Raw genomic sequence first — 24986 nt, 5'->3', positions numbered from 1 at the left:
ACGTTGAGGGCAGGTGCACACACTGCAGCTGACCTGCAAACTGCGGACCAGCCCCTGTGGCTTAGCCTAAGTAGACACAATGCAGACTTACAGCCAGGTCAAGCCACCAACAATCTGCTCTCTGCTTTGGTGAGTGTAGGCAGTTTACAGGTACGATACGTCAGGGTTAGAGAATGGTGTTGCCATAGATATATCATGACACAGCCTGGTACCACTGTGCTTCTACAGGAGCGGTCATCAAACCTCTGGCACATTTCACCATGTATTGATAATTGACAGAGAAAAGACAAACGTTTCCAACTTTCCTTCGAGCCCCACAGAATCTCTCCAGAACATCAAAGACTAAAATGAATCATTAACAACATCATTTCAACTCCAGGGACAAATTTAGACCAAAAACATGAAATCAGATAATGTTCTGTCACCAGGGAAAATCAGTGGAAACAGTCAGTAGAATAAAGAAATGAAAGTATGAATGAATGAAAGAAAATCTAAAGGTACTACATGACACTCAAGTTACTGTGTACAACCAAAACTGTTCCTCTCTTTACCAGTGAATAAAAGTATAAACTAAGGTGCATGGACTGACAAATAGTAACTGCTCTTTCTGGTATGTGAGAAAATGCATTTTTGTGGGAAGCTTATGTGTGAAGCTGAGTCACTGTGGTGAGAACACATGCATGAGAATGCAGTGGCTCTTGAGGGTTCGTGCAAAGATACTGCACATTAACCACAACCCATCGGGGGCAAGAAAACAAATAAGCACACGAGGCATTCAGTGGTGTGTGATGTGAGCAAATGCATCATTTTATTTCTTTATTTATTTTATACCAAAACCACAAAAATGGAAATATAGAAAATGTTCCCACACCAGTTCAAGATATTTAAACTTTGATATATCACTAATGTGATGTACAAACTATAGAGTTTACATTAAAGGTCATTTCCTCATCACCTTATATACAATAGATACAAAGAGCCAGGTAGAGAAGTGAATAAAAAGAATAATAGACATCTGACAAATGCCAAATATTATATGTAGCTTTAGATGCTGTGATACATACATCATACATATATATTGCTACACACTAAGTTACTAACCGACCGTCACACCCACACACTTCATAACCACTACTGCCTGTTCACAGCAGAGATAATCAGAGGATCTGAGTTTTTCCCATTTTGTTTGAGATGTGGACTGAAATACGGGAAGATCTCACCGCTGAACGAACACTCGGTGAACGAGAAGATGTGAGACTGAGCCGTCACATCATAGAAGGACACGAGACCTTCCTCGTAATCCACAAACACTCCCACCATCTGAGGTTTCTCTTTCAGGGGAAGGCAGACGGGCGGAGCTGACAGGGCCGCGTACCGTTTGCCTTCATAATGCACAGTCACCCAGTAACCGTTGTCCGGGTTCAGTGAAAGTTCCCCTCTCCGGTTTGCATCGCCTCTTGCCACACCCAGATCCCACCCGGTCTTGTTGCCGACCTCCACCTCCCAGTATGACTTCCCAGAGGTCAAGCTGTTGATCCCAAGGACGCTGCCATACATGTCAAACCTCCGCGGAGTGTCAGGAACTTTCCGGGTCTTTCCTCCGTCTCTCACTTTCTTCCCATCATCAGAGAGAAAAAGAAATTGATGCGCAGTGGTTGGGTCCAGCTTCACATCCACTGCAGTTGAGTACAAGAGTAGAATAGTAGAATAATAAAAATATCAAATGGGTAATACTACACACATATACTGTATGCTGATGCATTGTACTTCAAACTAATGAAAGCAATCTTTATTTAGGCTCAACTATTCTGCAAAATATTGAAATACTACTTCTTTCTCCATAGTACAAACAAACACGTAATGTTGAAGTTCGACTGGTGAACATCTAGAAATATCTACTTTTGTGAAACAAGGGCTGTGGTCCAACAGTCTTTTTCGCTTAGGAAGGTTCCTAATTTAATTTTTTTTGCTTCTACAAGATAATTGTGATGATTCTATTGAAATTAACTGTTTCTGGTACAAACTTTTTCCTGCTTGTATAAGAAAACAGGTGTAATGTTTGCAGCCAGTTTTCATTTGACACGTTTTTCAGAAAACATGTTATTCTAGGATCTGTAGACTGAGTAATAATAAAAATATTTTTAGGTCAGTTGTGGAAATTTTGATTTTTCTTCTTTTTTTTCAGAGAAAATTTTGTAACAATGACCTTTGATACATGGTATGACAGAACATATCCACTCCACATACAGCACGGAGGCTGCAAAATGTGTTCAGATATAAACGCACCTGCAAACGTGGGGATTCTCATGAGTTCTGCAGAGACACAAATTACATCAAGGTGAGAAACTTTTATCCAGATCTTGATTAAATGAAATAGGAACCCTGACAAATAGAAGGAAGGACTCACCAACAGAGGAGAGCTTTTCCAGGTTCAGGTGAATTTGTTCCATCATGGCTGAAGTTGTAGTTCTCAGGGTGCCGAAGGAGAATGAAGTGTCAACACTTACGTTTTTCCAATCTCTAGATTCGTCCAGAGAGACCTGTTTGTGATTGTTAGGGGGAAATGTCAGGTTGTCAGTTTAAAATCACTTTGATGAATCAGAAATAAAGACAGAATGACAATTGATCAAAAAGTTTTCTATTTGCGTTTTTGTTTTATGTTTAAAAAATGCCAGAATACCTGGGGGCTCACCTGCAAGTCTGGGTTTTTGTCCAACTCATCGATGCTCGTTTTCAGTTTATCAATTTCTCTCTCCAGCCTCTGGACCAGATCTTGTTCTTCTCTCTTTACTTTAAGTCTCCTAAAAGTAACATACGGTACATTAGGCAGTTACTTCAAATAAAATGTCTGACTGTGCTACATTTTTAGCACTGACTGACCTAATCGATCAAAAGTCATCACTGTTTCTGCTCTACACTGTGAGCTACTTAGAACTGACCTCTCCTCCAGAGGCTGAAGGGCTTTCTGCCAAGCATCGTCCACAGCGTCCTTCACCTCGGAGAATACACTGTTGATCTTCAGCCACTCGGAATCCAAGCTAACCTGAAAAGAGTAATGGACAGTGGAGATGCTAAAGAAATAAAAACTATAACTAAAACTAAAACTATAACAAAAAATAAAAAGGGAAAATTTGCTGAACCTTACCTTGCAGCCTTTTACAGATAATCTGACTTCGGCCACCTGCTGTTTCCTGATTTTAATTTTCTGTTGTAACTCAGCCCTCATACGGTCTTGTCTTGCCTTGAATGAAAACACAAAGTACAAGTATTCATGCATTCATGTGGCGTCAGAATAATTGCAAAAACGAGTCTCCAACTGGGAAAATCCATGTTAGTTGGTCACATCGCATTTGCAGAAACTGGGAATTGGGCCTATCCGACGAGCACACGAATGCACCATGTGCCTAAAGCCATACTAGCATCTCTGAGATGAGCTGAACATTAGCATGCTAACATACTGACAATGACCTGGTGATGGTGCCTAGGTACAGTAGATATTGAGACATTTCACTAGAGGAAAAGTCAGAGCATCACGAAAGTCTTCAGTCTTCATCCTCTGGGGACCACGAGTGTCTTTGCCAGATTTCATGCCAATCCATGCAATAGTTTTTGAGGTATTTCTGTCTGGACCAAAGTGAAAGACCAACCATGGTACCAATGAACCAATAAACTGATCCTATAGAGCCATGCTGCTAGTTTTAAAACAATATTCTGTATTATTAGAAGGGTCGTACCTTTAGTAGAGCCTCCCTCTCTTTCTCCCGTTCTTTCTCTCGTTCTTTCTCCCGTTCTTTCTCTCGTTCTTTCTCTCGTTCTTTCTCCCGTTCTCTCTCTCGTACTCTCTCTCGTTCTTTCTCCCGTTCTTTCTCCTGTTCTTTCTCCCGTTCTTTCTCCCGTTCTCTCTCTCGTACTCTCTCTCGTTCTTTCTCCCGTTCTTTCTCCCGTTCTTTCTCCCGTTCTTTCTCTCGTTCTATCTCTCGTTCTTTCTCCCGTTCCTTCTCCCGTTCTCTCTCTCGTACTCTCTCTCGTTCTTTCTCCCGTTCTTTCTCCCATTCTTTCTCCCGTTCTTTCTCTCGTTCTTTCTCCCGTTCTTTCTCCCGTTCTTTCTCTCGTTCTTTCTCCCGTTCTTTCTCCATCTTGTTCTCCTGTGGACAGACTTAGCATTAATGCTGAACATAATCTTTAAAAAAGTACAGTAGACCTTTTCCCTCAGCAATGGATCTACTGATGAAGTCAAACTAGTCGTACTTACGTGATACACAGGAAGGGTCTGCTGCACCTGCCTCGCATCAGGGGAGAAATCGAGCGCTCGGCGAACTTGAGAGCGCTGAGGAGTCTCAAAGACTGTAGAGAAAGAGCATGGCCACCTTTAAAACAACGCTGCTTTCAGTTGTTTCTATATGTGTATTCTTGTTCTGTTGTCTTTTAATGGGGCTTTTTCCCTCACCCTTGTTATTGTGAGTCCCTCTACTCCACCTGACATTTTCAGCAAGTGCAACAACTCACCAGACATCCAACGGGCGGCCGATGTATCCTCTTCCAGGTTGATTGGTGTCATGAACCCAGGATGGCATCTGTTAAATCCGAAGTGCTCGTTCTCAGGGATCCTCGTTCCCTTCGGCGTGCATCCCATCTTCCCCTGGTGAATTCTCAGGCCGTGGTAGGTCGTCACTTTGGACCAGCCACAGTAGCAAACCTGGAGCTCCATGTCGAATGTGTTGAGTATCTGTAGAAAAAAATGGTATATTTTAATGCATCAAACATGTGATATAAAAAAGAATAAATTAAAATTACATCCCCTATTTCACTCTACAAGGGGACACCTGTCTTAAAGCTTTATTCCCTGAGAGAGAAATTTTGAGGAGGAATTAAATCCTCATTTGAAAATTTTAATGCTCACAAGTCCACCATAACTTTTTATTGTTAGATCTACTGATGTACTGAGATAGACAGTACTTAGTCGCCCTCTAGTGGCACTGAGTATATTGTACACTATGCTAAGATACAGTATGGACTATTCCTGATGGACAAAGCCTCCAAGAAAACATTGCCATTGCCATTAGCTTTAACTATGGAGTAAGTCCAATCAAAGTTTATTGGTGGAAAATTTTGAATAACAGTAAGACATGGAGACCAGAGAAAAGTGGAGAAAAACAATAGATTATAATTCTTTAAAAAAAAAATCCAGTTCAGATGTTTGACTTTAAACCAACCACAAAAATATTTCTCTCCTTTACTGGCGTCACACTATAAGCATAGGTGGATTGACTTTCACTACAGGAAACATGGTTTTCACCAGCAGCAGGAAGGACAGTCTATATTCACACACTGTTCCCTGTATTGTGTTCACACCCTGAGCCCTGCGGTTTCTGGGTTTGCCATATCATTAGTTTGTACTGCAAACAGTATACAACCTGTATGTATGTAGGGTCACACGGCTTAAATGTTTATTTTTTTGACATAACATCTTGTCAAATAAATATAAACTGACCTCAAATAACTTTTAAAACACGTCTCAAATTGATGTTCGAGGTGCAAAAGTTTTTAAATATAATTTCGTTCGTCATCCGGACATTATTCTGTTCTCATACAGGAACATAAATCACTGAACATATAAGCTGCGTCGTGACCTTTTTTTCTTTCATCGTAACTAGTTATCACAAAGTGTCTTTAAAGTTATAATAACATCAGATCAGACTTCCAGCAGCTTACCTTCCACTCTGCTTCTCCGATGCTCCTCTGAATGAATGATCTTTTCAACCCTGACTTTTCTCCTCTCTTCACTCTCAGCTTTTTCAGTTTCGTTTCATGCAAAACCACCCGCAGGCTTTCTTTTAACTGGCCTTATAGCTTTACATGCAGCACAAAGGCTAATTGCAATCCTTAAAATGTTACGCAACACCAGTCATAGTTTTGGATGACTTGACGTATCATTTAAACATGCAACAGCATGTATGGTATTTACAACTCAAATATTTAATGGTAGATTTTTATTTTAACAAATGTATTGAAATAGACAGTTAAAATATGCTCTGTACAGCTGATAGTAAAATTACATTCCCAGTGACTCCCATATTCATTATCCCAGAGCTAAGAAAAAACAGAATCTCTAATATGTATCTGATAGGTAATGAAGAGGATAAGGGCCATGTACATTTTTTTTACTTTAAAATACAATTTTTTTTCACATGTGGTCCTAATTCTCTTTCATACATAAGGCATTTATGAAGGTCAGAAAAGAACGGCTTTTATCATAAGTTCTCATAAGTTTTGATATGATGCACATGAGGTATTTACACAGGATGTAATGGGTTGTATGCACAAAAGGTGACTCCACCTTAGTTTTCTAACACTATGTACGCATGATCATACCACATACCACTGTGGCTACTAGACACAGTTATGGGATAATCCTAACTTCCTGTCTGTAATTTAGCCAAACAGCAGTTTAGCATTTAGCTAAAATACAATTAATGTAGCACAAGTAAAGAAGAATTATAAAGTAAGGAATCTAAATGTCAGCCGCAGTAGCCTATATACATCAGGTTTGCTAACATTAGCTATCATAAGCTACTGGTCATTTCAGACCAAATAAAGCGATCTTGTAAACCTTTTATTTGTAAGAGAACTCACTTCTATTTTCTCTCTTAAAAAAAAAAAGCTTTGGCTGTAAGACAAGTATCCTACTGATTATATGTCCTAGCAACCACCCAGCAACCAACACAAACAGCCTTCCCACCACCTGCTAATGGCATCTTAGCATCATCTGGCCACAGTTTAATAATCATGTAGCAGCACATTAGCCACCACATTGAAAACCTTTTTTGCAAACAACAAACATACAGCATAGAGTTAAGCTGGCCTCCGTGTAATTGATAGCAAATAGCATAGGATACACAGGATCATTATATTGTGCGGGAGAGCCCAGTGTTTGAATGCTAAGTAGGCCTAATATTGAGGATATCATTTAAAGAAAAAGTTTAAATGGGAACACAGATGGGGGAAAACACTTGAAGAACTACCCAGCGGTGCCTTTGCACCACAGTGACATGAAAAATAAGATTTACAGTAGATCCACCACCTATGCCAGTTTTCATTTTTCTCAGTGTTTCCCGTTTGGTCGGACCGTTGATTTCTGGGTTGTGGTAGCCGAGAACATCCGAGCCAGTTCCTTCACCTGAAAAACACTCAATGTAAACTGGACCCGTAGAAGTGTGCATGCGACAGCTGAAAAAGGACCGTAATAAAACAAATTAGGTGTACCTTCATGCCAGTGGAGAAATCTGAGAGCTGTGCAGGTTCACAAGCTGTTCAAACAGAGGAAGGTCACTGTCAATCACACTTCTTACATTTTCCCGTATCTATTCATTTCCTGTGTTGAATAAGCCATTACACATACATGATTTGGGATCTTCCCGAGTTGTGGCTTCTGCTGCTGTAGGATTCATTTTAGTGGTAGCACCTGTTAAACCTGGCACCTTCTGTCAGAGGAAGAGACAAAGTTTATAATGCTACATAACTGATTACTACTTTGAATTTATTTCCTTTAGGGAATTCAGTACATAAATTGCTATAGATATAGATGATGTTATTCATTGATTCATTATTCAATATTTGTATTTTATAAAATATGTCAGAAATCAGCGAAAAATGCCCCAGACAATTTCCCAGGGTTCAATGTGTCATCATAGGAAAAGATGAAAAATGTGTCGCTGGAGTTGTTTTACTGTGAATGACTGTAGGCTACCTGTGATAGTTTCTGATCCTCCCTGTCTTTCTCTTCTTGTTGGACTGTTGTTTGCTGGGCTGTGGCGGCTGGAAACCTCCGAGCCTGAAGCTTCGCCTGAAACATATGAGGCAATTAAGTATCGCAATGACTCCTGGAGCAACTGTAGGACAGTTTGCATATTGTAACCTTTAAACAAGTTCACAAAGAAATAAGACAGGAGAATATAAGAATACAACATTGATCACTTTCTGTATTCCAGCAGACCTCTCACGTCTGGCACCATAATGAGGTGAAACATAAGATCTGCAGAGGATCTACAACCTGTGGTAGTGTTTGTTTCTCCCTCGGTCGGCCTGCTGTTTCCTGGGTTGTGGTTGCTGAAAACATCCGGGCCAGTTCCTTCACCTGAAAACAGGTTAAACATTCAGATCCAAATGACAATGACATGAACTATTAAAAATATGTTGTGATGAAATTGTTTTTGCTCCACAACATATTCCAGTAAGTCAGGAGGTTTCTGTACCTTCATGCCAGTGGAGAAATCAGGCTGAGCAGGTTCACCCACTGGGGAGAGAGACGACAGTGACAGCTTCATTTTCATTACTGAGCAATTTCCTGCATTGAACACACCATACTGCTACATACATGATGTGGACTCGTCTTTTGTTGTGGCTTCTGCTGCTGCAGCTGCTGCAGTATTTGTTTGGTCAGTACTTGTTGAGTCGGGCACATTCTGTTAAAGAGAGACAGATTTTTAATATTTGAGGGATTTGCTACCAAACTGATTATTGCAGTTTCAGTTTCAGTGCATGATCTTCTTGAAAAGTATCATTTAATGCTTGTGGTGTTATATATTACAGGGATTTCATCATCGATTAATCTGCTGGTTGTTTTCTAGATTAATCGGTTATTCTTTTTTTGTCTAACATGTCAGAAAACAAAATGCCCCTGTGTCCAATACCACGACGTAAAATATCTTGTTTTGTCCAATAAACCATCTAGAGCCCGAAGAGATTCAGTTCACACTGATATAAAACAGAGAACAGAAGCAAAGCCTGACAATGGAAAAGATAGTAAAATGAAACTTCTAGACCAACATATGTCCTCAGCCCCTAGTCTGGCCAATGTACTTCCACATCTGGGCAGATTCCAGCTGTTATCCTCCAGTATTGGCTGACAACCAGAAGATTTTCTGTGTGTGCGCCACACTGTGGCGTTAGCATCTGGAAATCCTGCTGTACGTGGGCCAGATTCAGGCAGTGAAACCGGGCGTATACTGAGCCAGAAGAAGACAAGAATGTGGCCCAACGATGGGCCGGATTTATTTTCGCTGTCTGGGGAGTAGTTTGAGTTTTTGTGTGAAAAGTGACAGATTATTTAGAGAGAGAGAGATTTTTAATGGCAATGCTTCCAATAGTTAATTAGATATTTCAGACTGGACTAAAGTGGCGGAAAGACAGTCCACCCCGACAGACGACACCGACAGACCGATGGACATCGCCATGGAAACACTACAATATAAGTGCTAGTACTGAACCTGTGATCGTTTCTGATCCTCCTTGTCTCTCTCCTTTGGTTGGACTGTTGCTTGCTGGGCTGTGGTGGCTGGAAACCTCAGAGCCACAGGTTTTTCCTAAAACATATGAGGCACTTAAGTATCCAGCGAAATATAGTAACAAGACAGTAACTTTAGTTTATATGAAGATGGTAAATTACTACCCAGAAGGTCAGGAAGAATAAAACTGGCAAAAATAAATACTACATCTGTACACTCTAATGAACCTATCACATCTGGCACCACAGCGAGGTGGAACATCTACACACAACCTGTGATATTGTTTCTCTGTGTTTCTCCTTTGGTCGATCTGCTGTTTCCTGGGCTGTGGTAGCTGAAAACATCTGGGCCAGATCCTTCACCTGGAAACATGAAGTGCAAGCTGGACTCAAGTGATAATGTCATGAGGAGGATTCTTCATGTTTGTACATTTGTGTCATTTCCTGTTTTATTTTGATGAGCTCCTTGTGTTTCTCAAGGTCAATTTTACTTCCTGTTTTCGTCCTGTTTCCCTCTTTGTTGATTGCCTGCCCCGCCCTAATGTGTCACACCTGTGTCTTCCCCTCTGTCTTTGTCAGTTTGTTTTTGCTCCAGTCACATTTCTCCTGTGTCTCTTAGAGCTTCTGGTTTTTGTTCTTGATTTTTACCTTGATTCTGTTTCTGAGTTCTGCTTTGCCTGAGTTGTAAGTTTGGTTTTTCTTTATCAAATGACCTTTTTTCCCCCCACCAAACCTCTTTTTTTGTCTGTCTGCATTTTGGTTCCTAAGTTTCTTATACCTGACAGATGAGGTCCTAATATTTGCTACACTATCAGCAAAGAAACCAGCCGTTAAAGTGTGTGGATAAATTCAACAACTGGGCTTCAAGGAAACCAAACAGACAAGTATGGGAATAAAAATGAGCAATTAGCTTGATGTGATGAAATAGTTTGTGCACCTTCATGCCAGTGGAGAAATCCGGCTCAGCAGTTTCACAATCTGTAAAGAAGGAAGACAGGAAGTGTTTAATTTTCCTGATTATTGAGCAGGTTCCTGTGTTGCATGCACCATACTACTACTGTACATACATGATGCGGGGTCTTCTTTTATTGTGGCTTCTGCTGTTGTATTTGCTTGGTCAGTACTTGGTGAGTCGGGCACATGCTGTCGGAGAGACGGGATTTTAATGTTTGAAGCATTTGCTGCCAAACTGTCTACACCTGGATTAGATTAATTTTACACTGATATGAAACAGAAACTCAGCAGATCCCGACAATGGGAAAGATTAAATCAGTAGTCGCAGTTTCAGTGTCAGTAGGATTCATTCTCTGGGGACAATGAAAACCTATGGAAGATTTAATGGCAATGCATCCAATAGTCAGTTAGATATTTCAGACTGGCCTAAAGGGGGTTGGACAGACTGATGGACATTGCCATGGATACACTGCAATAGAGACACTAGTACTGTACCTGTGGTAGTTTCTCATCCTCCCTGTCTTTCTCCTTTGGTTGGACTGTTGTTCCCTGGGCTGTGGTGGCTGAAAACCTTCGTGCCAGAGGCTTCGCCTGAAACATACGAGACGCTTAATCCAACAAATAATAACAACACTGGGCTGTTTGCTGATGCCGACATGGTCCATTAGACTGTCTGTAGTATATTGTCTTATTCTGAGAGCACCGACCGCTGTTACTGGAGGGGCTGAAGAGAAAGGAGTTCCTTCTACGCTGGGATCTTGTTTAGTTGTGGCGTCTGCTGCTGCCGCTGCTGCAGTATTAGTTTGTCTGCTGGTCCTGGGTGAATCTGGGATGTTCTGTCAGAGAGACGTGGAAAATTTCTAATATTGAAGCATTTCACTTTTAAGTGCAACATGAAGTACATGCGATTAAGTCTTTTCCAGCTGGTTTTACACTTTACATCAATTCCAAGACAAATATCTACACAACTTCTATACAACTTTCTTGTAGGTGAAGATATTCATTGATAATTCTCACTATTCATAATGCTCAAAACAGAAATCAAAGAATCCAGAGTTAAAAAAAAATATACAGCTGCAGTACCTCGCAGGCTCTCTCTGCTGGTGTCATGTTACTCATTTTTTCTCTCCTCATTTGAATTTTCTGCTGTAATTCAAGTTTCAGTCTCTCTTGTCTCGCCTTGAATGAAAGAACACACACACAGATGAGAAGAGCATCTTGTTAATACACCCTGTGGGATACAAAGTGCTGAATAAATGGAAACAAAATGGGACAAAAGCAGAAAGCATCAGGTGTGTCTGTCACAGCTACTTCTAAAATTGCACACTAACAGTTTTTAATATAATTTATGTCCTTTTATACATCACACAAAGCCCCACTGAGCAACTGAAAATTGTAATATAGGGCCTTAAATAATGGTTTAATAATCACATTATCATTCCTGTCTTTCTCCTTCAGCTGCATTACTGTTGCTGAAGGTGGAGTTGATGGACGCTCCTCGGCGAAACCATTCACCTGAAAGATATTAATTAAATGGTATCACAAATTACACAATAAAGAAAATAGAACAGAATAGAAAGAACTGTATTGAGTTTTTTCATGGTGACAGTTTTCCAGTAAATCTGCTTCACCTGCACACCAGTGTAGAAATCTGGCAGCTGATAGGCTGACGGCGGGTACGTGGGTCTTTGGAAAGGCCTTGGTGGAATCGCAACCGCTGCAGAGAAAGGAGGAGTTCAGTTCCAACCTTAGCCGCTTTATTTTTCAGACTGTCGTGCCCACTCTTGTTTGGACTGAATCATAATCCTGTACGTACGTGATTTGGGCTCCTCCTTGATTGTGGCTGCTGTTGCTCTCTGATTTTCTTTCATTGCTCTACCGTCTGCAGTCTAATAAAGGCAATAAGTCAGTTTATAAAAATGAAATTTAAAATATAGCACCTGAGGTAAACAGTTAAGTACCTGTGATAGTGTTGGATTAATTCTTTTCTCCTTAGGTCGGACTGCCAGTGGTGGAGCCACTGGAGGCGCCGTACTCCTCTGAAAGATGTTAATCCCATTTACATGTCACTTTTCATTGTGTAATCACTTTCAAGTCAGAATTTCAACTGTCCGTGAATCTGCTTTACCTGTGGAGGGGTGGGGAAATATTGCTGCTGATGGCCCGGCTTTGACCTTGGGGTTCTTCGGAAAGGAGGTTGTGGAACTGCAAATGCTATAATTAAGGATATTGGCATTTTTAACCAAAATGGTTTTTAAGATTCAGAATGATTTTTCAATAATTTCATTTTGAATAAACCTTAATTCCTCTTCTGTACATACATGATATAGGCTCATCCTTGATTGTGGCTGCTGCTGCTCGCTGACTTCCTGTCGTTGCTCTCCTGTCTGCACTCTAATGAAGGCACAAAAGTCACCAAAAATACTTTAAAAGAAAACAACATTTAAAATGTAGCATCTAAAACCAACAGTTAAGTACCTGTGATAATGCTGGATTAACTCTTCTCTCCTTAGGTCGGACTACTGGTGGTGGAGGAATTGGAAGCGCCGTACTCGCCTGAAAGATCTTAATCCCATCTACTCGTTATTTTTCATTATCTGTCAATTTGAAGTCAGAACTTCATCTATTCATGAATCTACTTTACCTGTGGAAGGGTGAGGAAATATTGCTGCAGATGGCCTGGATTTGACCTTGCGGTTCTTAGGGAAGAGCGTTCGGAAGTGGCAAAAGCTGCAGTGAAAGAAGACGATCAGTCCCAGACTTAGCTTTTCTGTTTTTTTTTTTTTTTCAGGTTTCATTACAGAACCTTGTTTGAACTGAATTATAATCTTGTACGTACCTGAATTGTATCCATTGTTGATTGTGGCCGCTGCTGCTGCAGAGTTGGGACGGACGTTCCTGCTTGGTGGTTTTGGCAAATGCTATCAGGTTAAGGTGGAAAGTTGAAGATAAGTTGATAATACTGATTCAAGATCATAATACTGATGACTGACTCAATGAATGAATTAAATGTAATAATAAACACCAACATGCTCACAATTACAATGCTTACATGCAGATGTTTGACGAATACAAAGTCAAGTTAACTATCTTGGTTTAGCATGTTAGCATACTAACATTTGCTAAATAGCGCTCGACACAAAGTGCACCTGAGGCTGATGGGAAGGTTGTTAGTTTTTGGTCACAAATCAAAGTACTGGCACAATTACAGTTATGACTTGATGATAGTAACTTTTTTAAAGTTATTGCCATTCATCCTGGGGGTTGCATTAATGTTTACAAAATTTGAGATTGTTGTGGAGACATTTCTCACAAATCTCATGGTGGCGTGAAGTCAGAAAAGTCATCTGGATTCATCCTCTGGGAACAATGACTGTCTGCACAAATGGTTTGCTAGAACTCATACCTCCTCCTTGAAAGTCATTCTCTTCGCTGGCTGACGTCTCCGTTGATCCACTTTCGGTTCCGTTTCCCCCAGCTTTTGCCAGTTGCCCTGCTCTGTCTTCTGGATCTTCATTCCCTTCGGGATGCATCCCTTCTTCCCCTGGTGAATTCTCAGGCCCCGATAAGTCGTCATTTTGGACCAACCACAAACCTGACAAACCTGGAGGCTCTGAAAACACAAACAAACCATAATGTTGCTTTAGAGTGCAATGAGATTTGTTGTTTTTTTTTCCTCTCGTTCCAGTGCTTTAGCGTTGTTTATAAGTTTGTCTTGTTTGTGGCGATGGTAGGTCAAGATCCTCAGTTTTTTACCTGCAGGAAACAACAAAACCAAGTCACTATCCCAACTTCAGACATTCTCCTTTCAGTTCCACATTCTGCGATGTAATATGATGAAACCCTAACAACTATACACACCGATCTGTTCATTTGTGTACTTCTTTTTGGTGTTTTTTCAACTCTATCATATAATATTAACAATGTAAAAATCTGAATCAAAAATTATAGTCTTCCATGTTAATTCACCTTCTTCCCCTGTTCGTCTTCAGTAGTTACAACCTCCTCCGAATCTTCATCCAAGTTCTTCACAGGTGCCACCAGCTTGTGGCCCTTCAGCCTTTCAGTTGAAGAATGATTCTCCAGGTGGGTCGAACAATACGAGGCAAGACACACGAGGCAGGACTTCATTGCCTTCAGCGTCTGGTCTGTGTAAATGTCCTCCCCAGTGTAAATATCATCATCTTCCTCTTTAATCTTTTCCACCTTTTGCCGTCGGACGATGTCTCTCAGGACGATGTTCACATCCGGGGTTCTGCTTAGAGGCTTCTTGCACATGGGACACAGGTCAGTGTACTCATGCCAGAGGTTCAGACATTTCTTGCAGAAGGAGTGGCCACAATCTGTAGTGACAGGATCCTCAAACGTTTCCATGCAGATGGAGCATGTTAGATACTCCTCCATTGAGCAGGTCTCACTGGATGATGCTGGAGCGGAGGCCATATCTGCTTTAAGAGAGCACCATGATGTAAATTAGAGAGATAATATGGCGTTTGGGTCTCGGTCTATTCACTTTTGGCATTTCAAATGACGCTTTGTAATATTTGTCTGATAAAATGAAAAACACATAACTCAAAGTGATGAGACTACTGAATGTGATTTTGGCCACTGTTGCCACAGGTGACAACTGTAGGATAATGATAAATGCTCTAAAAAGTAGCATAAATAGTAAAGTCATTGATCTGACTGTTGTCTAATCAGCTACAGGGATAGCATATAATAAGACAAGTACTGTTTATATTTGGACACACATAAAGATACAGTACGTGAATGAGAAAGATGATCATGACAAGAGGTGGGGCTGCAACAGCTGCAGCAAACCAGGAAGTGAAAGTGACAAGCTTCCCTCTCTCCACCTATACCATGTGTTTTTTTTATATTCAAGGTATTACTTCCCTTTTAGGTAGAGCAAATATTAGAAATTTCATCTGAATCTCAAATATATTTGACATTCATTTTATTTATCTAATTCACTGGTTTTGGATAGAGAGCTACTTAAAGTATACTTTTTCAAGAAATTACTTTCCTATTAATTCAATTGGCAAATAAAAGAGACAAACATGTTCTCAACTAGACTGGCACTCATTTAAAGGCGTATCTCAGCCGAGGCCAAACGTTCCCACACAGCTGTCTAGCTCTTATGATAGAAAAATAAGGAAAAGGGAAATTCCTGCATCCGCCCAGTTACCAAAATTGAATGACTTCCAAAGCCCGTGCCCCATCCCTCCACCAGGTTTTGTGCAAATTGGTTCAGTACTTTTAGAATAAAAGAGGAACAGACTCACAGAACAGCCTATAAACTGTATATAATATAATAACATTATGTTAAGCCTTTTTTTTCTCTCTTTTTCTGGTGAGTCTCTCATCCAGAAAAAAAGCTATTCATCAGACATCATCATTATTTTCAATTAAAACTTTTAAATAATAACTTAAATTTTTATAGCGCCTTTCAAGGTGCCCAAGGCCGAGAACACAAATAAATAAAACATATAAATGAAAACAAGACGAGACATAATAAGGATGGTATATTGGCAAATTATTTTATCTGCAATAAAAAAAAAAACTTATAATGCACCTGCAAGTCAGTTAACAGCGTTTCTTAGTTTGTGTTAAACAGACAAACCTTTTCATAAAATGTATTGATACGACGCCTACCTTGTGTCTTCTTCTGTGCTCCTCTGTTACCTCTCTGACTGCACAATGTGTCTTTTTTTTTTCTGCTTTCAGTTTCGTTTCCGTTCAAAAGAGAAAACCCGCCAAACGCCCACTTCTTACTAAACCCACGTGTGATCACATGTTGTTGTGAAATACACCAAACAGACCTAGACCGGTGTCGCTCTGGTCCGTGGGCCGGAGGAGCACCAGAACATCCAGAAAGGTTTTAGGGATTCTCTTTGTGAATGAATCATTCTTTCCCCCTCCTCGTGGAGAGCCGTCATACTAAAAACACTTCATGTCTTTTGAGTGCCCTGCCCCCCACCCTCCCTACTACACCCCTGGAAATACACATCTGTTCCAAGCGGTGAATTAAAGAGGCAGAAAAATAAAATATAATTTTTAAATATAAAATGTTATTTAATTTGATTTTGAGATTGAAAAACACAAAGAAAAAAACACAAATTGGAATAACACCACATGTAAGAAGAATACATAGTATGTAGACTTCACATCCCCAGCACAATAGGTTTTATCATGACCAAACAAAATAGACATTTTAGACATAGACAAACAATTTTTATATATATATATATATTCTTTAACTTGTGAACCCTGGATTGCTTACATCCGTTTAAATCCATGCTCTCAGGAACTGACTCAAAAAGGTTTCTCCAAAGCACCAGTAGTGGTCAAAAACTCCACTACATGCCTTTTTTATTTCAGTTATTTCACTGGAAACATGGCCAATACAGTTACAAAATATAGTAAATTAATTTTCACCTTATTCTGCGGTTTAATTAATTACATCACAGGCTTTGTCCGCGCACACACTCCTCATGACTCATCCATTACCTGTTCACATTGTTTCACAGCAGAAATAATCAAAGGATCACCATTTTTATCATCTTGTTTTACATGCGGACTGAAATACGGGAAGAGCTCATCCCTGAACGGACACTCGGTAAAGGAGTAGATGTGAGACTGAGCCGTCAGATTGTAGAAAGAGACGAGACCTTCCTCGTAATCCAGAAACACTCCCAGCTTCTCAGGTTTCTCTTCTTGGGTAAGACGAACTGGTGGCGCTGTCATAGCTGCGTACTTTGTGTCTTCATAATGCACAGTCACCCAGTAGCCGTTGTCCGGGTCCACTGAGAGTTTCCCCTTGCGGTTTGCGTCGCCCCTTGCCACACCCAGATCCCACCCGGCCTTGTTGCTAACCTCCACCTCCCAGTATGACTTCCCAGTGGTCATGCTGTTGATCCCCAGGACGCTGCCAAACTTGTCGAACCTCTCAGGTGTATCATCGACTTCATGATTCTCCCCTCCATCTTTCACCTCTTTCCCATCATGAGAAAGAACAAGGCGTGGGTGCGCAGTGGTTGGATCCAGCTTTACGTCCACTGTTCAGTACAAACTCAAAGTAATTATATGATCTAAACAGTAAAGTCTTTATTTTCAATTTGGAAGAAATTGAATATATCACGTACCTGTAAACTTTGGAACTCTCTTAAGTTCTGTGGAATAAATAAATTGTTTTAGATCTACTTTTCTTTTTTACTCTTTTAACATTTAACACCATTGATTTAACTATTACCAATGGACGTCAGCTTCTCCAGCTCCTGTTGAATTTGTTCCATCATAATTGCTGTAGTTTTTCTCATGGTACCAAAAGACAGGGAGGTGTCCAACTCTACCTCTGCCCAGTCTTTGATGTCATCCAGGTCTTGAAGAGACGGGTAACTCTGAGAAACAGAAAGACAAAGAGATCAACCAACAGACAGCACTACCTAACAAAACTTCAGTAGATAATCCAGCAAAAAAAAAAGATCTAATAATATGCCACATTAATTGATTCAGAGGTCATTTTCTGTAAACTCTCATACATTCCTGCAAAGCTTGAAATTTCCTCTGACCTGCAGGAAATGGATGTGATCCTCAAGCGAAGATATTTCATCCAGCTCAGAGATGGTCGCCTTGAAACGAGTGATCTCTGTTTCCAGCTCCTTTTTGAGGTCATCCGCCTCTTTCTCCAGAACCTGCCTCCTGTCCTTCAGCGGCTGAAGAACTCTTGCCTGGGCTTCCTCCACGATCGCAAGCACAGCGGTGAACACAACATCAATATTCCACCACTCACCGTCCAGCTGGTCCTGAAAACAGGAGAAAATTAAGCATTGTCTGTTCGATATTTGAACCTGTTTTCTTTTAACAACACATGCATTAATACTACATACGCTACGCCATATGGTATCATGTTTAAATTCTATTTCTACAAAAGTGTAACTGTACCTTTTAAGGGACTTGCACGTATCAAAGCCCCAGATACGGCATCAGTATGTGGGTATGACAGGATAATTACTTCACAGTTCCTCCATTTAACTTTCATAGTGTTTGTAAAGGCTAAACTTGACTGGTCTGATTGGCTTTTCACTCCAGGTGAGTCCAGGATCGGTAATGTTTGTCCCCCTTGCAGCTTACCTTGCACTTCTTTAGAGATTCAATAATCTCGCCCAATTGTTTTTCTCTCTTCTCAATTTTTGCCTCTAATTCCGTCTTGCTGTTGTCAAGTTGAACCTGTAGTAAACAAAAAAGGGAGGTCAACAACACAAATTTGCCGAGCAACAGCTTAAAGTAAGTATCCACTGCTGTCAAGACTTGAATAAAAAATTATAGGGCTTTGCATATGTTTATTGACCTTCTTCTTCTCCCATTCATCTTCGGTAGAGACAACCTCCTCCGGACCTTCTTCCATACAGCGAACACAAATGCATCTGTGCTGCGTCCTGCTGTACAGCTCCAAGGGGCGTCCATGCTTCAGACAGGCCCTGTCATCCAAGTTCTTCACGGGTGCCACCAGCTTGTGGCCCTTCAGCCTTTCAGTTGAAGAATGATTCTCCAGGTGGGTCGAACAATACGAGGCAAGACACACGAGGCAGGACTTCACGGCCTTCAGCTTCTGCTCCGTGCAAATGTCACAGGCCACTTCGCCGTCCTTGCCAGTGTAAATATCATCGTTTTCCTCTTCAGTCTTTTTCAGATTTTCCTGATGGACGATGTCTCTCAGGACGATGTTCACATCTGGGAGTCTGTTTTGAGGCTTCTTGCATAGGGGACACACTCTGTCGGTGTAATTAAAGTTTAAGCTCAGACATTTCTTGCAGAAGGAGTGGCCGCAATCTGTAGTGACAGGATCCTGAAATGTATCCATGCAGATGGAGCATGTTAGATGCTTCTCCATTGGGCAGGTCTGACTGGGTGATGCAGCAGCGGAGGCCATATCTGCTTTAAGAGAGCACCATGATGTAAATTAGAAATATAATATAGTAGTCAGATCACAGCCTGCTCACTTTTTGCATTTCAAAGAAGTTCACTGGGGACAATTTGGCAACATTAGCTAACATTATCTACAGTAAGCTACGCAGCATACCACACCAAGTATAGTTATATGGTATGGTTGTATTTATTGCTTTATTAATTCACATATTAAATTTGCGTGTAATTTCTTCTTTCAAAGGTTACATGTTCACACTAGAAATCACAGATATGGGCACTCGGGTCTTGTTGTTTAGTTTAATTTTTAACTTAACTGCAGACAGCAGTCTCCAATTAAAAAATCATTACCAGTGAATTACCATCAACACCTCAGTGTCCATGTGCAATTTAACCCCCTAGTGCGTCGTTGGCATCAAGCACTTCACTGGAAAAATCTATATCCAAATCTTCTATCTCAGTTGCAACAGCTGACTCCCTTTTATAGACTGAATGGACAGGACACAGGTGTGGTTTTGCAGGTAATAAAAAATTATAGATCACATTATATCTCATTGCTTATTTAGATTCATTTTTTACTGGATAAATTTTAAAAGTCAAGATGACAAAGCATATTTCATCCGCACTCTGATACTGTTGTAGCTCTAAGGCATTACAGGTGACACACCTGCTGGATATTTCAGCTGTGTCTGTGTGTGTGTGTGTGTGTGTGTGTGTGTGTGTGTGTGTGTGTGTGTGTGTGTGTGTCTGTCTGTTCGTTAAATGTCAATAGCAGAGACCGAAGTAATAACAAACAATGATCAGTGAAGCAGACAAAACTCTGTCTAACACACCACAGGACAGCTCATTTCACAACTAAATGTCTTACATTGTAAAGTAATGGAACAGTCATCTGAAGTAAAAGTGATAATGAGCATCAATACAAGAATATTATAAAAGAAATGTATATTTAGAGTAAATTGTTACCTTTTAGCTTAGCTATCCTTATCTCCCAGGCGTCTGTTTCGTACTCTTTACTCCTATGTGGTTTGTGTGTAGTTCCTTCCTTTGACACCTCCTCCTCCTCCTAAGTTTCATTTCTGTTCAAAAGCACATTCAGAACAAAGCCATTCATTTCCTTTTATTCAAAGAGGCATGCAAACAAGCTGCAAGTTCGTGTGTGTTTTTGTCTCCTGCAGGGCGTGTTGCATGTTGAGCAATAAAACTTTGGATTTGACTGTTGCTCCATGTAAAGCATATTTCACTGGCAGACTGAGAGTGAAATGAAACTATCATTTTCATTGTCAGTTCCTGATTCAAAAGCAGGATTCCAACACAATATGAAAGTACTGATATGTGTCATTTTTCGTACTGTACTTTATTGCATAAATACAGTGTTTGAAATTTTATTCAATCGTCTGAAGAAAAAAAAAGGGGGGGGGCAAACACCTTAAACATTTAAACACTGAAATACTGTACTGCAAGTAAGCTCACACTATTCTTAAAAGAAATTACATCATTCACCAAAGCATAAGTTACATTCATACAAGATATTCTCAATGAATAATTGGCCATTATCTGGATAAAGTTGAGTTTAGTGGACTGACATTTTTGCAGTTCTTGAGATTTACTGATTCTCTAAATCTGTTCAAATTACTAACATTTGAATTGCTCATAATGATTGTTTAAAAAAAAAGAAAAGAAAGAAAACTATGGTAATTACTTACAGTTCAACAGGGAATAAACAATCTGTATAGCCATATGCTTTTTCACTTTCTGGCGGAGAGTTAAATAAGATCATTAGCACTGTTTTTCTGTCTGTTTAATATAAGGCTAGCAGTCGGTTAGCTTAGCTTAGCAACAAGTTTTGTATAAATTAAACAGACTAAATATAATGGATTAACTACTAAGATTTGAGGTGCTACTAGATCACAGTTGACAGATTCCAGTCTTTATGGTAAACAAAGCTGTAAGAGGCTGCTGGCTGTAGCCTTATATTTACTGTACAGTTGTGCAAGTGGTATCGATCTTCTCAGTTAATTCTCCAATTAATGTATATTTTACAAAAGGCGAAACTATTCCTTTTAAAGCAAACACACCATCAAACTTGTTATATGCTGATGGATTTTTTTAAAAACCTTTTTAGAAAAGAAAAAAAGGCAAATAATCTTTGTTCCATCGCTCTCGAAGGTGAATCGTCAACGTCCGTCCAGTTTTTACGACATAGTAGTGTGTAGAAATCTCTGTAGAGACAAGGGGAAGACTGAGTTAAAGGACCAGTGGTTGTGCAGTGTGTCATGTCAAAAAAAGGACAATAAGTGATTAATCAGATTACTGATGTATTGACTTGTGAGCATGGTGCAGACCTGTAGGAAGTGGAGGTTGTCTTCAGTCTGTGAGAGCTGCTCCAGCTCAGCGTTTTTCCTCTGCAGCTCGGAGATTTCTTCTTCCAGCTGTTTGATGAGCTCTTTATTTTGTGCCCATGCCTCTTTTGGATTTTCTCCACTGCGGTCTACAGAGATCTTGATTTTCTCAACCTTACTCAGTCTCTCTTGAATTGCTTGCTGAAGTTTTAGCCTTCTCCATTTTAGTTTAACCTGTGGGAAAACATGATGTCAGCAGGGCTACAGTTGCACGTGACAAGCTACAGACACAGTGTAATGTATATAAAATGAAACCAATGCTCATGTCATTGTTGCATTGTTCTCTCATTTTCAATCCTGACCACACCCTGATCACTGAGCTCAGTTTGGGCTTGATAGCTGATGCAAAACAGATCTGCTTTTATGTCATTGTGAGACCTTCAACAGGAAAGCTTTTTCAAAGAGCAATTTATTGTGTATTTCCTCTTCAAAGATGCTATGTTTGTTCTGTAATCGGGGAACACAGTCTATTTGTGTACGTATGAAATAAAATGTTTGAGATAATTGCGTCATTCCAGTGGTTTTTGCTCATTTCTTACAATTAAGACCAGATGTTGTGTAAACTTTGTTGTTTACTGTCATACAAATTATGTTTATACCATTATGAGAAATTTGCTGAAAGCTTTCAGGTTTCTTAGCACCACCACAAACATGAAACCATAAACATATACAAGCTTTACCACCAGCTTTGTAAAACAACAGTGTACAGGCTTCCAGTGTTCTGTATCGGTTTCATTCGTTTCTGAAAATCAAATGTTAAAAGCAAATGGAGTGATTTAAAGCATTGTGATATAAAGATGTGGATGGATGGATTTACAGCAAGACTATGTGACTTGCTGAATAACAGCCACTGCAGCTGGCAGAGACAGTGCTGGGATGATGCTAAAACTTAAGGTGCTTGGATTTTAGATAAACAGTATCAGTAGCACAAGTGGAAAAGAGGCATAAAGTCAGCAAACTGACTTGCCAACATCAGCCTTCATAAGCAAGTGGTCATACCAGACCATATAAAGCTGTAGCAGCAAAACCCACGAGTGTTTTCTTTCTTTTGAATTCAGCTTTTAATTTGAAAGAGGAAGGCTATGTCATTAATGATGATTAAGTTCCTCATTTTGCAACTTTTAATGAGTGTCCAAAGTTTGGTCTGGCAAAATCTGTCTATCCTGTTGGTGCTTTTGTTACACAACAATAATGTGGGGCTTTTTATTAGACTTTACCTTCTTTTTTGTAGCTTCTTTGTCAATAGGAATAATGTGATGGCCTCTATGTTCTGTCTGGGCACACATACTACAAATGCATGTTCGGTCACTCCTGCAGAACCTGTCTAGTTGCTTCCCATGCACCCTACACACAGAGTCCTCCAGGTTCTTCACCACGTTGATCAGAAGATGGCGCCCAAGATCTTCACTCTGGTAATGCGGCTCCAGATGAGTGTCACAGTAGGAGGCCAGGCACACCAGGCAGGACTTGACTGCTCCACGACACTTCGCTGGGCAGAAATCACAGGGAACTTCCCCGGCTTTTAAAGGCCCAGTTGCATCCTCAGTCTGTGTTGTTTTGTCTGTTTTGAGCTGTGGCCTGGTGAGGAAGAAGGCCTTGCAGAGGGGGCACCGACAGGCCCCATGGATCCTCCAGTATTCTCCTATACAACCCAGGCAGAAGCTGTGTCCACAGGGGAGGGAAGCAGGGTTGCTGAACTCATCCAGACAGATGCAGCATTTAGGAGGCTCTGACATTAGGTCAAAACTCAACGTCTGTCTTTGCATATGTGTACACGTACATGCATGTAACCTAGCTGATGTGGTGTGGCGCTAGCATGCAGAGATAATAATGTATTCCATTGAATGCTGAATCCAGTGTATCTGTAGAGAAAACAAAGTATTATATTAGCTGCAGTTAACACATTTTCAAGTGCTAAGGGAAGTGGATTAGGGAGGATGAGTGATGACTGTGTTTTGTTGTTACAAGTCCTCACAGCAGCCTCAGGCATCAACATAACCGGAACACAGCTGCCTATAACTTTCTGTTTCACTCCACAGTAGCTTATTATATGTAAAGCTGCTTGTCAAGGTTAATACATTTATTGATAAAAGACAACATATGAATATCAGTTTGGCAAGTAAACAGGGACCATCGACGACACGCTGTGTGGTGATCAACACAGGCTAATCACACCTCTATTAATAGAACAGTGGCTAATAATGTCACACAGACACAAATAAGTCCCTTAGATTAGAGCCTCAGCCTCTCATTAAGCTTAATAGCAGTGGAGTCAGGGTGCATGATGAAGGGAGGTAGAATTAAAGGTGAAAACTATAGAAAGCCTATGACCCCCATCAGGGTCATCACACAACACCTTTACAGTACATTTATAAAGGCTAAGAGAAATAAAATCATCTACTCAATATGCAATTTAGGTGAGGTTAGTCGTCAGTGGGGCATTCACTTACATCATACTGTATGGGGCAATAAAGGAGTCTCTTAAATGGTATGGTTAAGAGCAATGGTGTGTGGTTTTAGACCAATCAAACTGCAGACTGAGTCAGCTGAGTAGTGTGACAGCTGCTGGGCGTAGGTAACATCATTCTTTGTCCATAGTAAAGAGAGGAGCATTGACTTACAGTCATTATGTTACAGAATTTGCCATAAATTCACAAGAATGGATTATCCTGCTTATACTGATCAAAATCAGCACTTCATTTCTTAATGACGAAACACACTGGATCTTCCTCTAGCACACCTGGGCTGAATAATTTCCATCATCTATGAGTATTAATCCCAGTCTGTACATGATGTTCATTCAGAAAAGTGGTGAGAATCCTACATCAGAGTCATGCCGTGATTTCAAAATAGTAAACATCCTCCGGCCAATCAGAATTGAGGATTCTCTGTGATGATGGTTAATGATTGATTCAAAATGGCCTGTTGATTCCTACAGTTGCCAGAAGTACATACAGCAATAGTATTTTAAGTTAAACTATACAGTATTTCAGGTTGTGGAGTTCTTAACATGTCAGTCTAAACATTCTGAGTGGCTGGGATTATTCTTTTCCTTCATAAACTTACATAAACTAATAAACTGTAAAAATATTCTATGTCAACTTTGCACTTCCATTTGAAACAGGTCTACAGCGAAAAATCAAAAGTTTACTTCTAAATCTCAGACCATTGAAATGAAAACAGAAAACTCACATACCTTTCTTTTGCAACTACCAGCCCGTGTTTCCTGAGGCTGTTACAGTGTTGAGTTACACTCCTGTCTGTTGTTTCTTCCTCCAAACAGGTGTAGACACACCTATCACTGCTGGGAACGAGGGCGGCCCTACTGGACTCTGTCATTTCCTGGATGCTCATAAACTCATATAGATCTGATAAAGCAGGGGGTGGCGCTTTCTCATAACAGTTCAGCTGAATCTCCAAAT

General features: G+C 40.3%; 3 protein-coding genes across 4 annotated transcripts; all 3 read right to left on the bottom strand.

Annotated features, from left to right (window-relative positions):
* Positions 1-796: 796 nt before the first annotated feature.
* LOC130164889 (myb-like protein X) lies at positions 797-16105 on the bottom strand. The gene is made up of 35 exons (XM_056369883.1): positions 15893-16105; positions 14207-14682; positions 13644-13850; positions 13077-13158; positions 12882-12967; positions 12716-12802; positions 12559-12631; positions 12366-12451; positions 12199-12276; positions 12054-12126; positions 11869-11954; positions 11669-11752; positions 11321-11416; positions 10945-11073; positions 10733-10828; positions 10351-10426; positions 10221-10261; positions 9554-9646; positions 9267-9362; positions 8375-8462; positions 8253-8293; positions 8051-8134; positions 7748-7843; positions 7400-7481; positions 7264-7307; positions 5713-5838; positions 4507-4726; positions 4253-4344; positions 3735-4145; positions 3146-3241; positions 2940-3043; positions 2693-2801; positions 2408-2540; positions 2287-2313; positions 797-1676 (listed from the first exon to the last, which is right to left on the bottom strand). Exons 2-35 carry the CDS (start codon positions 14678-14680, stop codon positions 1132-1134), a joined length of 4341 nt encoding a protein of 1446 aa, XP_056225858.1. The 5' UTR covers positions 14681-14682; positions 15893-16105; the 3' UTR covers positions 797-1131.
* A 183-nt stretch (positions 16106-16288) lies between these two features.
* Positions 16289-20208, bottom strand: LOC130164235 (E3 ubiquitin-protein ligase TRIM11-like). 2 transcript variants are annotated; one of them, XM_056368835.1, is made up of 7 exons: positions 20129-20208; positions 18588-19174; positions 18371-18466; positions 17809-18042; positions 17490-17637; positions 17383-17409; positions 16289-17295 (listed from the first exon to the last, which is right to left on the bottom strand). In XM_056368835.1, the coding sequence occupies exons 2-7, from the start codon at positions 19167-19169 to the stop codon at positions 16730-16732; spliced, it is 1653 nt and encodes a 550-aa protein (XP_056224810.1). In that variant the 5' UTR covers positions 19170-19174; positions 20129-20208; the 3' UTR covers positions 16289-16729. The 2 variants fall into 2 exon arrangements, with proteins under 2 accessions (XP_056224810.1, XP_056224811.1); XM_056368836.1 differs by having other exon boundaries at positions 18588-19171.
* A 1082-nt stretch (positions 20209-21290) lies between these two features.
* LOC130164238 (E3 ubiquitin-protein ligase TRIM47-like) lies at positions 21291-24876 on the bottom strand. Its single transcript, XM_056368838.1, has 4 exons — positions 24761-24876; positions 22782-23426; positions 21508-21738; positions 21291-21384 (listed from the first exon to the last, which is right to left on the bottom strand). Exons 2-4 carry the CDS (start codon positions 23328-23330, stop codon positions 21358-21360), a joined length of 807 nt encoding a protein of 268 aa, XP_056224813.1. The 5' UTR covers positions 23331-23426; positions 24761-24876; the 3' UTR covers positions 21291-21357.
* Positions 24877-24986: the final 110 nt, after the last annotated feature.

The sequence above is a fragment of the Seriola aureovittata genome, chromosome 23 (genome assembly GCF_021018895.1).
Source record: "Seriola aureovittata isolate HTS-2021-v1 ecotype China chromosome 23, ASM2101889v1, whole genome shotgun sequence".
Taxonomy (NCBI): Eukaryota; Metazoa; Chordata; class Actinopteri; order Carangiformes; family Carangidae; genus Seriola; species Seriola aureovittata.
This window is presented reverse-complemented; position numbering and strand designations above follow the sequence as displayed.